This window comes from Electrona antarctica, assembly GCF_951216825.1.
Source record: "Electrona antarctica genome assembly, chromosome: 13".
NCBI classification, from domain to species: domain Eukaryota; kingdom Metazoa; phylum Chordata; class Actinopteri; order Myctophiformes; family Myctophidae; genus Electrona; species Electrona antarctica.
The window spans coordinates 5,292,017-5,304,713 of NC_136794.1; the positions used below are offsets into that span (position 1 = coordinate 5,292,017).

The following is a 12,697-nucleotide window of genomic DNA, read 5'->3' on the forward strand; positions in this document are numbered from 1 at the left end:
AATATGCATACTTTGTCAACCACTATACTGCAGTATCGAAATAATGATAATCCAATGGCTTCCACAAAAAACAAACAAACAAACATGCTAGAACTGCGGTGTGGTCCTTTGATGGTCTGGAAGGAAAGAAATTCAGTTTTAGGGACTGCATGGGACGACATTATTACATAATTGATTGTTTTATTTCTGCTATGTGTTCCCAGATATGGCTTCTGTTGGCAGTCTGCTGTCCGAGGAGCAGCTTCTCTGTCCCATCTGTCTGGACGTGTTCTCCCAACCCGTCTCCACTCCGTGTGGGCACAACTTCTGCAGGGACTGCATACAAGGATACTGGCGGAGCATCACACTGAGCCACTGCCCCATGTGCAAGCAGAAGTTCTATCAGAGACCCGAGCTCAAAGTCAACACGTTCATATCAGAGCTGGCCGCTCAGTTCAGGAGAACGGTGGAAATGGGAGCCGATGAGCAAGCCTCCGCCCAACCGTTAACAGGAGAGGTTCCATGTGATGTATGCAAAGGCAAGAGAGTCAAGGCTCTGAAATCCTGCTTGGACTGTCTGGCGTCCTTCTGCGAGACGCACCTAGCGCCCCATCAGATCCTTGGCACTTTCAAGAAGCATCGTCTGATCGACCCCGTGATGGACATGCAGGACAGAGTGTGTAAGAAACACGAGAGGCTGCTGGAGTTATTCTGTAACACTGACCAGGTGTACGTGTGTCAGGTCTGTATCGAGGAGGACCACAAAGCACACGCCACCGTGCCCCTAGAGACCGAGAGCCAGGAGAGGAGAGCTCAGCTGAGGGAGATAGACGCCGAGGTACAGCGGAAGATCCAGGGCAGACTGCACAAGGTCAGCAAGATCAGACGCACCGTCGAGCTGAGCAGGAGAAACACGGAGAGAGAGACCGAGGACAGCCTGCAGGTCTTTGCGGCGCTGCTGCTCTGCGTCCAGAGAGGCCAAGCTGAACTTGTGGGAGCCATCGAAGGCAAACAGAGGGAAGCGGAGACGAGGGCCAAGGGGATTATTAAAGATTTGGAGCAGGAGACCACCGAGCTGAGCAGATGGAGCGCCGAGCTGGAGCGGCTCACCAACACCGACGACCACCTGCACCTGCTTCAGCGCTTCCCCGTCGTCTCCACGCCTCCGGTCACCAAGGAATGGTCCGAGACCGCAGTAGAGAGCGTCGTGTACGTGGGGACGGCGAGGCGAGCGGTGAGGAGGGTGGCCTCTCAGTTGGAGGAGATGTTGAAGGCCCAGGTGAACAGGCTGTGCGAGACCGAGTTCCAGAGGGTCCAGCCGTGTGAAGTGGACGTGACCCTGGATCCGGACACGGCTCACCCGAAACTGATACTGTCTACCAACGGCAAGCAGGTCCATCACGGCGACGTCAGCCTCAGCGTCAACGACAACCCCAAGAGGTTCTACCCTGGTCTGAGTGTCCTGGGAAAGCAGGGCTTCACCTCTGGGAAGCTCTACTATGAAGTCCAGGTGAAAGGGAAGACAGAGTGGGACATTGGCGTGTGCCTTGAATCTGTCAACCGCAAAGGAGGCAACATGCTAAACCCCGAAGGAGGCTACTGGACCGTTGGCCTTAGGCATGCAGGCAAGCAGTACTGGGCTCTCGCTAGCCCTCCCGTCCACCTGCCGCTCGAGGACAAGCCCCAGTGTGTAGGGGTGTACGTGGACGTGGAAAGGGGCCAGGTGTCTTTTTACAACGTGGCCTCCCGCTCTCACGTCTACTCGTTCACCGGATACTCGTTCGGGGAGAGAGTCTTTCCCTACTTTAACCCCCGCCGGAATCACAGAGGAATCAACTCGGCTCCGCTGATTATTTCCCGTGTCAGTCTGACATCCCAGTTATAGTTTGATTCCAAAAGATAGAAAAGTATAGATTAAGTGCTCTATTTCCATGTTTATAGCCACTGACTTTTCCGGGGACCGAGTCTTAACACTTGCCAATAAATGTGACCAAATTTGACTGAGGGACTGCCATTAGATTTTTTTGAATTTTCGTTTTTTTCATGTCATATGAAAGCAGGGGATCATAGCTTCAAATTGACATATTGGTTGTTCAGTTTGACCTACCAGTTTTGGAGATATGGCTTATCTAGTATGTGAAGAGTCTGCCTGTGCTATTAACTCATTTTGAAAAAAAGAAAGGTTTTTCTCCTCTGATGAAAGGCTGGAATTTGCGCGATGGCAGGCTCTCAGTCAAATCTGGTCACAAATGTTCATAAGCTCATAACAAACAAAGTCACAGAAGCCGCGCTGTGGACCGACTAATTCCTCTTCTGTGTCTGAATGGACATGCCATGAATGGAAATAACCACTATTTTACATTTATATCTGTGTTATTGTTATTTATTTATTTTCTGTTTAGCTGTTAGTTTTTTCAGATACTGTACCCGTGATCAATATAAGTTGGTGATTGATTGACGTGCTTGCCTCAATAAAGAATTGTTTAAATGAAGCTATGAACTTCTTCCTATATTGTCCCTGAAATGCAAAAACAAATAACATAATAATAATATATTCTTTACAAAGAACGTAAGGTTATATAGATATTCAGTACACGGTTAATAAATACTGATAATACATAAAAACATCTTATTTTCCATTTCTCCTTCCTATTATATATGGCATAATTTGTGTGTGTGTGTGTGTGTGTGTGTGTGTGTGTGTGTGTGTGTGTGTGTGCGCGTGTGCGTGTGCGTGTGTGTGTGCGTGTGCGTGTGCGTGCGTGCGTGCGTGCGTGCGTGCGTGTGTTCACAGATGGGGGTAGAACTGCCCAGGCGGTCTCTCTCTCCAGTGCTGGTTGCAGTGGTTTGGACTCTTCTCTCCAGTGGCATTCTTCTGTCATTCTGCTTCCTTCTGTTCACCTTGCGCTTCAAGAACAACAGGTAGAAGAACGCAGATGGAAATATTCATGTCTGTTGCACACACACACCCGCGTAAATAAACCACTTAAGCCCTATACCGGCCCCCCACCCCTTTTCCCCCTCACTGTATATATATTTTTCCCTTTTTACCTCCTATGATGATTTCCTGTTTTTGGCTATATAGAAGTGTATATTCGTAGTACGTCTCTAAATGTTTTGATGAATTGAAAATGGTGGGCCCTATTGTAAACAAGTGTAATGCTTTATGCATGGTGTCGTCCACTCACAGTTAACAGTTTTTGTATTGAGTTGTACTTGAAATGTACTGTAATTCTACAAACTGTCAATAAATACTTCAATCAATCAATCAATCAATCAATGTTGTATAACAAAATCAAAAATAGCAATTAGTTCACAATGCGTTGCATCCGTGATGTGTGTGTTGAGCTTTGTAGATCTACATTTTTTCGCTACTTAAAAAAAGTAATAATAATAAAAAAAACTCCTAAAGTAAAACACGTGTTGAATTGCATCATGTGTGTTTGTGTTCTTTATCAGGATAGTGAAGATGTCCAGTCCCAACCTGAATGTGCTCACTCTCTGTGGAAGTGTCCTCGCCTACATCAGCGGCTTCTTGTTCACCATCGACGAGCGAACGCACCCACAGGACGGAGCATCACGAACTGTGCTCCAGGTAACCATGGCAGACAGTGTTGTTTTTGGCAGCAAATTTCTGTTTTAGTCTCTTGTCTCAGTGTTGTTTTTGGCAGCAAATTTCTGTTTTAGTCTCTTTAAACGTTTTCATTTAGTTTTTGTCACATTTTAGTGTTTAAGTCTAGTTTTAGTCGACTAAATATCATACGATTTTTGTCGACTGAAATGTGTTTTGGCGGGCCTTGATGCCGTCGTAATGGCTGATTTTACACAAAATAGCCGATCTACAAGCTCACAACGCGCCGCAGCGCAACGCGCTGTGAGCTTGTAGATCTGCTATTTTCAGCAAGCAACCAAGTGTAAAATGACTTATACTGGATCTCTTGTCCACTAGTGCCTTCCTAGTTTGACAAAAACTACAGTATATTTAGTGGATCGTTTTAGTCGACGAAAACAACACTGCATGGCACCTCACATCGTTACCTCTCCCACCTTCAATCAGTCACGTCTAATAATGTCTAATAATTTCATTTATACTGTCGTACGACTGTGCCGCTCGCCGGAAAAAAAATAAGACGATTTGTGTGATGGAAATGAAAACTATAGGCTTAAATGCACTGAACCTGCTACACCGTTTTTTTCCGTCTGCTTGACGTGACGTTCTGTGTCTCTTAACTATGTAATGTATCTCTTCCCATGCAGGCAAGAATGTGGACTCTTTGTATCGGCAGCACGCTGGTGTTTGGCCCCATATTGGGGAAGACATGGAGGCTCTACAGAGTGTTCACTCAGCGTGTGCCGGACAAGAGAGTGGTAAGCTTGAACATCCGGTCTCTTCATTAGGAATTTGATGACGGTATATTTACAGCATATATGTATCTGTATTTATATACAGAGTATAGCTCTGTATATAAATATAGTATGGTATACATCCTCAGTGACCTTACACTTTAGGCTTATACCACTATGCTGGCATGCATTAAATATGGATGTGTGTGTAGCACAGCAGTGACTCCTGCCTCATTACCAGAGGTAATTATCTCCCTTAGCAACGGGGGAAATTACACTTAGACATATACAGTAGGTCGGTAGATAGTTGGACAGACAGACAGACAGACAGACAGACAGACAGACAGACAGACAGACAGACAGACAGACAGACAGACAGACAGACAGACAGACAGACAGACAGACAGACAGACAGACAGACAGACAGACAGACAAAATGTTTTATTATTATTATTAGTGTGGTTAGACTAAAGTTATTGTCACACTTTTTTATTCTTCTTCTTCCGGAGTAACCTACCTAACTTCCACTGTGATTGGCCGAGCTTTGCATAACGTTTGTAGTAGCTAATTGGCTGTTGTTGGTTACGTAACCAATCTATGACATTGTAATTGGCTGACAATATTAGTGGGAGGGGCCTATGTAAGCGACTGCGGCAACCACACTTTGCAATTTTTCAAAATTGTGACTTTTCTAGTTATTATTATTATTATTATTATTATTAGTAGTAGTAGTAGTAGTAGTAGTAGTAGTAGTAGTAGCAGTGAGCCATTACTATGTAACCCAGGCATAACAAAAAAAAGTACGTAATTTATTCTAATTGTTGTTATTGCAATTTACGAGCTGCGTTCGCTTCCCGCATCTGCGCGTCTTACTTGTAGTAGTAGTATTTACATTGAGTACAAAAGCATTCTGAGGATCATACAACATGAATGAGATGTACAGCATGAAGCTCATATCACTGTATAACCTGTGATGGGTGTGTTTCAGATCATCAGAGACATCCAGCTGATGGGCATGGTGGGTCTGTTGATTGTGGTGGACATGCTGGTCCTGTCTGCCTGGAACCTCACTGACCCCATCAGGTGTTCACGCTCGTTTGGAGCCGTTGTCAAGGTACACTTCACTTCTTAATAATATCTGGGACTTAAATAGCGCTTTTCTTAACCCCATTCTGGACGGGAACCCCTGTTGGTGTTTTAAGCATTGTGTTATGCTTTATCTATTGAAAAATAGCAGATCTACAAGCTCATAGCACGGCACCGAGTGCCGCGCTACGAGCTTGTAGGTCTGCTATTTTTTTTAAATCGTGAAATTGTGGCTCAAATCTTTGAATATATATTCTTTCAGAGCGAACGTTTTTAACTCAAATCTTTGCTTCTGGAGGGGTTCCTGGAACAACATATTTTCAGATGGGTGTCAGTGGCCAATTACATATAATTATGGGGGACATAAGAAAAGGACAACTTCTTTGGACACTGTAACTGCAGCCTTATTCCAGTTTCTCTGTGATTACGCATGAATAGTTTATGTATGTATGGTCTTGCTTCTCGCAGCCTTTAAAGGCCAAACTTGTGAATTGAAGGACAAAATGTGGAATCAACATTTTGCTGATGATAAATTCATTTATCATAGCATTACTGCTGATAATTAGTGAACGTTTCTTTCTCGGTGTTAGGTCAAAATTGTCTTAGGCCCACTAATAGGCAGACATAGCTGTAAATTCTTGATTTTGCAACAATCTTGCCAATGCAGAATCACTCTTTCCTCAAGGGACTGTCTGCATTAGAGTAGATTTGATTATAGACACTGCCAATTTGGCTGTGTCCAAAGATGATATAATTAAGGTTTCTTTGCTGCTTACTGACAGTATGTGGATTCTATTGCTTTAGGTGGTGGAGAGAGATATTTCCTACTCTTTATCTCAGCTGGACTCCTGTTCCTCTGTATACTCAGATCTGTGGGTTATCCTTATTGCAGTACAAAAGGTAGGTTATACACTCTTATTCAACACTTTAACTACCAGTGCTTAACACCCCGATCGCCCAGGACGAAGTTCACCGTCCTTTCAATTAGTAACACCCAGCGCCCAGGACGAAGTTTTATCCAAAAGACGAAGATTATTGATATCAAAACCGATCCACAGCCTGGAAGCGCCTGTTGCGCAACATTCAATGTTTAGCCGACGAGAACGACAATCTTTAAACGTTAATAACTCGTGATCTAAATCATCCCGTCCAATTCTAAGAAAAGATCACGTGTTAGACGGCCCACCGCGGTCCCGTCGCTAGTCGCGCTAGATTTAATCATACCTCCCGTTGTTGTCGTCGATCGGCTCTAGAGTGTTTTGGCTACATTTAGCGGCTACATCCACATCCGGGATAACATCCGGTCCGTCGGTAGAAGTGCTCCGCTGCTATAAATCGCTGGGCGTTATGATTTAATGGATTAAATAACCCCGGGGCAATCGGAGTGTTAACATGCCTCATGAAAAGCAATATTTTCTTTTTGCCAACTCAAGATATATCAAACTACTTCAGAGGTACAATCTGTAAGATTTATGGCCTGTACCTGGCATTCTAACCTGGCTCTCATTCACACGCTGACATTTGTACTTCTGAGCTGCTGCCAAGACGGATCGCCCACTTGGATAGTGGAGACATTACACTTTGAGCTTCAAACACTACGGGCTCCATTTTCGTCACCGCTAAACCCCTTATCCCTAAACCTCTTTGCTTTTTTTTTTTTTTTACTATTTTGCAAAACTTTTTTGAATAGCTAAAATGGCCAGTCTACAAGCTCACAGCGTGTCAATGTAGATTGGCTAATTGAACTATTCAAAAATGTTTTTCAAAATAGTAAAGAAATGCAAAGAGGTTTAGGGATAAGGGATTTAGCGGTGACGAAAATGGAGCCCTACCTCTTTTCAACCAGTAGTGTTCCTATATGTTCTAAATTTGGAAGATTGGCGAGACCACCTACCAACCATCTCAACTGTGTTATATTGTATATCTCTGCTGTCGGAAGGAAACCTCATAACTCCAAAATGTTCATTTTTCAGGAAATTAAAAATGTACATTTTTCAGGAAATTAAGAAAACCTTATATTTTTAAAACAAATCAATACAGCCTCATCAAAGTTGGTGTTGTAACTTTATATATTGTCAATTACTTCCATGAGAGGGGGAGAGGTGGTGGAGGCAGCTGCTTTAGCTGCAGAACATTCAGGGGACTGTATGAACAGATGCATTTTTATTTATTCATTAGGGAGTATTTTCAAACTGACTTTTTGTGTTTGTCTTCTTTCTTCCATCCCTGCACCCTGTCTCCAGGGCAGTCTTCTTTTGTATGGGACCTATCTGGCCGGACTGACCAGCAATGTCAGCCACCCTCCAGTCAACCAGTCTCCTACTATCATCACAGCGGTCACCCTGGTCACCTTGTCCTCGGCTGTGGCCGTCCCTATGACTATCTTCCTGCAGGCCTGGCCCGACCTGGTCTACAGTACCGTGGCTGGAGCCATCTTCATCTGCACACTGGCCACCAACTGTGTGCTGTTTGTTCCTCAGGTAAGAATTATATATATTGACTCCACAGCCATTGACACCGACCGTTTTTATTGACTAGAATCAGAATCATCTTCACGTCACAGTTTTACAAGTGAAAAGGTGGGTGAAATTCGTTTTTGAGTCGCTGCTGGGAAAGGTGATTGTATTTCCCAGGAGAAAGTCTCACCCTGATGATCTGTGTATGAGATGGAGATACAGTGGTGACGTCTGCAATCAAAGACACCAGCTCATTAAACCATTTTGGGCGGGAACCCCTTTTGGTGTTTTAACTATTGAAAAATAGCAGATCTACAAGTTCATAGCGCGGCACCGTGTGCCGTGCTTTGAACTTGTGCCTCAAATCTTTGAATATATATTATTACAGACTTACTGAGTGAACTTTTTAACTCAAATCTTTGCTTCTGGGGGATCCCTGGAAGAACATATTTTCAGATGGGGGGGCGGAGGCATATTACATATAATTTTTGGGGTTCTTGACATGAAATATCGAGAACCACTGATACAGAAACATAAGGTTTTTCAGAAAACGGTCAGGAATTTCAAGACATTTTTTAAATTTCGACGTCAGGCCTAAATGGGTTAAACAACTTAAAACAGACATTCAGTCATTCAATCAGACAGACAGACAGTAACAGTACCTAGGTCCTAGACAGACATATGATTCCCTTGAAATTCTCGCTGTTTTGACAAGCTGAGAAATGTATGTGACTGTGTGCACGTTTGTTCTCCTCCGTGTGGGTGAGCTTCCCTCGGGGAATGACTCATGCATGTGATGTTTATGACTCAACCGCAATGTAGGCTGTTGCCAGCAGCTTGATGACTGTATAGGTAGCTGTTAGTGAGCTTATGTTGCGATAAAGGAATGCACCTCCACGGCGGAAAGGGAGCAAATATTTTAACAATGAGCAATACACTGAAATGCACACCTGGTGATATGGTTCCAAGTTAATAGTCTTGGAAACACAGTTTGTACTTTATATTTGCGTACTATGTTACAGTGTAACTGACTTTAAGTTGTTTTTTTTGCCTCCACCAAATTTCACATATCACACCCACAAATACATACTGTATGCACACACATGCACACACGCATGCATGCATACAGCTGACGCAGTGGCGGCAGTTTGAAGAGGAGCACAACAACCCCAGTCAGATGGCCAAGTATTTCAGCAGCCCCAGTAAGAGCCAGCCCTCTGTATATAGCCAGGATGAGATCTACTACCTGCTGGGGGAGAACAACTCCATGAAGAAGATGCTCAGTGAGGTACATACTCTTTCATCCTTCAAGCAAACTTTGTTTTCTGTTTAACCCATTCTGTACAGGAACCCCTCTTGGTGTTTTAAGCATTATGTTATTCTTTAGCTATTGAAAAATAGCACATCTACAAGCTCATAGCGCGGCACGAGTGCCGCGCTACAAGCTTTGTGCGAGCTATGTGGTGCAAATCTTTGAATATATATATTCTTTCACAGCGAACGTGATAAACTCAAATCTTTGTTTCTGGGGGGGTCCCTGGAACAACATATTTTCAGATGGGAGTCGGTGGCCAAATACAGATAATTCCGTCAGTCCTTGATATGAAAAAGGTTGAGCACCACTGACATAGAAATATAGGGCTTTTCAGGAAACTGTTTAGGAGGCATTTGTAGAATCGTCCTCAGGTGTATTAACGTGAGCAACAAAAAATGTTAACGCATAACTAATACATGCACATTTCGTTTACATTTTAAAGAAAAACGCTGTGATCGACAGTCTGCAGGAGCAAGTGAGTAATGCCAAGGGCAAACTGCTCCGTCTCATGTCGGCCAGCCAGCCCCGAGTCGACCAGGAGATGGACTCGTCTGGATCCACCAACCTCAACTCCTGCTCCACGCAGACCACAGTGGTGGTGCAGTCAACCCCCCCGCCCGAGAGAGACGCCGCCGAGCCTAACCTTTCCTCGTCGCGCCCTCTCTCCCCTCGCACCGCCGACACCGCCCCTTCCACACCTCTCCCCGAGACCTCCTCCCCTGTTCCGATCTCCACCTCCCCCGTCCCTACTTCCTCTCCTCTTCTGACCGATGGCGCCGGTGCAATTCAGAAGTGTGTCTCGTGGGCTGGGGCCGGGACAACGGCGGATGAGTCTAGGGCAAAAGGGCACGACGTACAGCAGCCGGTGTCTCCCGGCGTCCCCGCGGGCTCTAAGACAATTGGCGAAACTGCGCCCCTATCTCCATCAAACTGTGTCGAAACTGCAGGCGGTGGTGACCTAATATCGAGTTTGGGGCCGGGGGTTAGGCAGGCGGGCTTTGTGAGCAGCGAGCAACTGCAGGAGGTCCTCCAGGAGTTGAGCGTGGACGCGGCGAGGGAAACCGCCCTCCGCTCTCCCGGTCAGGTCTGGGGACCCAGGAGGCCTTCTCAAGCTAACTTCACTGATCCCTCCCTTCTTTCTCCCCTCTCCCTCCGCTCGCCTTGCTCGCCCCATCCTCCCGTCCTCTTCCGCTACCCCAGCATCTCCCCCTATGCCATGAGGAAACGCCGGCCTCCATTTCACTCCCCGAGGGGAGGTCCCCCTGCCTGCTTCTACACGGGTCCGGAGCCTCCCGTCTGGGGGAAGAGGAGAGTCGTCTCTGTGCCCCAGCAGCATCCAGACAACCCCCCCTCCTCCATAAAAACATCTCAACAAACTGAAGGGGGCGTCACCGCGGACCCCACCTCTCTCCACCTGGACAATAGTGACATAGAGGAGGAAGAGGAGGAGGAGGAGGAGGTGGAGCAGCAGCAGGTGAAAAGAAGGGATCGGAGGAGGTATGTTTTAAGGTCTCACAAGTGTTCGTGCGTACCCCGCGGGCCAGGACGCGGCGGCCCTGTCGTGTCTCCATCGCATACGGAAGCGAGCGGTGAGGGCGGGCAGGTCCATAGACATGCTAGAGACTCGTGTGGGTACTGGGATTCAGACTCCAGCAGCTCCACAGACTACTGCTACTACCACCGACCGTACTGTGAATGGCACGGCTCCCTGCTGTCGTCCGACAGCTCCTCGGACACCTCCTCCGACAGCGAGTACGGAGACTACAGCAACCTCTATCGGTCGCCACACCCTGTGGTCTTCAAAGAGGACCTCAAACCCACTTTTGTATGAACGCACGGTTAATTAAATAAGGTTAGGAAGCGAAGACCACACGGTGGACTCCATGTTGCTCCCTGGAAGGACAGAAACATGCGCAATGGGCTATATGCAGCCAACACTTCCGTTTGTGTTCAGCTTCCTTGGTCCTTGGTCCAATTGCGCATGTTTCTTTCCTTCCAGGGAGCAACATGGAGTCCACCGTACGGTCTTCCCTTCCTAACCTTATTTAATTAACCTTGTATGAATGGAGGATGTCTGTGCTTATATAAAGCCAAGGGTCATATCATTGATGGTTGCTATTGTTTCATTTCCTCAGTTACGTGCACTTTAAATGACCCAATATCTTTTTTTTTTTTTACTACTGAATACTGTATGTGTCCTACACAGCTGGGACACTGGTGATGCAAAGCTGCCATTGAGGATAACCGAAGAACTAAATCCATGACATGTAACTAATAGATTGACTATAGCTTTCAGTAAGAATATGTGTCACATTCCATATGAGGAGATATTTTAAGTGCATAGTCTACTCATTATGAAAACCAATCTATCTCATAATTACATGTGCACAGGTTATTTTTTACCTTCAAGAAAAAAATGCGCTAACATAACTAATTGTATATTTCTGCTGTGTTGTCATATGAAACCTGCATACTATATATCGCAAACATTACATTTTGGAATACCTTTGAATACTTCCAGGTGTAAAATCCTAGTGCATGATGCATTGCGTCATTTGAAGGTTTCTTTTTTCTCTTGCAACCATGAATGTATGGACTTGTATGAAGGGACATTTTTAATTCGATGAAGAAAAATACAAGTAAAAACGGTTTCACATCACAGCAATAATATGCACCTTAATATCTACCGTAGACATAGGCCTATTTATTATAATATTTATTTGTTTTCTTTTTTTTATGTCATTGGCCCTCTATTTTATTGATACAGTCTCAAACATTTTGATCCTTTAACATGAATTTATTGTGTCATCTCTGGTTTACAATTTGATCTAATTTATTGACTTTTTATTATAACTTAACTGCTGTTACTGTTCAACATTACATTTTGTATGACATGATGGTAAGTGAAGGAAGTGCTGGTTTTATAACTGCCTACTTACTAATGCTAAATGTATGCTCCATCAAATGATGGTGTCATTTGTGACAAATTGCAGATTTACAAGCTCACATTTCGAGCTTGTAAATTTAAAGCTCACGTCGAAAAACACATTTGCATTGTTGTGTGAGTTTTTTTAAGTCTGCGAATTTGGGCAAGCGGTGCCGTCAGACAAAAAAATATATATCGGGTTAAATTAGAACTACTACTTGGTTTAAGATGTGTACGCACTTCTACCATGTCAGAGCATTTTGCAATGTCAATTTATTGTTTTCTTTCCTGTACATTTGATCCTGTTCTTGGTTTTGTAATACATCAATAACATTCTTTATTGTGCCTAATGTACAGGTTATTGACTGTGTGCTTGTGTGTGTTCTAATCTACACAATGCCAGAACATATTGGCATATTTTCCATACATGTACTATGTATACTACTGTCCACTGTCTGTCCGTTTTAACCACTCTCAGATGGTCGATTGGCTGTGACCTTCTTCAGTTTGCTATGCAGGACTTCATAATCTTTCACTATAGGCTGCCTATCCTGTAGTTACTGTACATCTCATCATTTTCATGTAGGTTGG

At 44.6% G+C, this 12,697-nt stretch overlaps 1 protein-coding gene across 1 annotated transcript; it reads left to right on the top strand.

The window, feature by feature from the left end:
• Window positions 1–205: 205 nt before the first annotated feature.
• gpr156 (G protein-coupled receptor 156) lies at window positions 206–11,011 on the top strand (the record flags this gene model as incomplete). The annotated part of the gene is made up of 9 exons (XM_079518771.1): window positions 206–1,258; window positions 2,774–2,901; window positions 3,439–3,574; window positions 4,237–4,347; window positions 5,312–5,437; window positions 6,214–6,309; window positions 7,653–7,889; window positions 8,995–9,153; window positions 9,623–11,011. 9 exons carry the CDS (start codon window positions 206–208, stop codon window positions 11,009–11,011), a joined length of 3,435 nt encoding a protein of 1,144 aa, XP_079374897.1.
• Window positions 11,012–12,697: the final 1,686 nt, after the last annotated feature.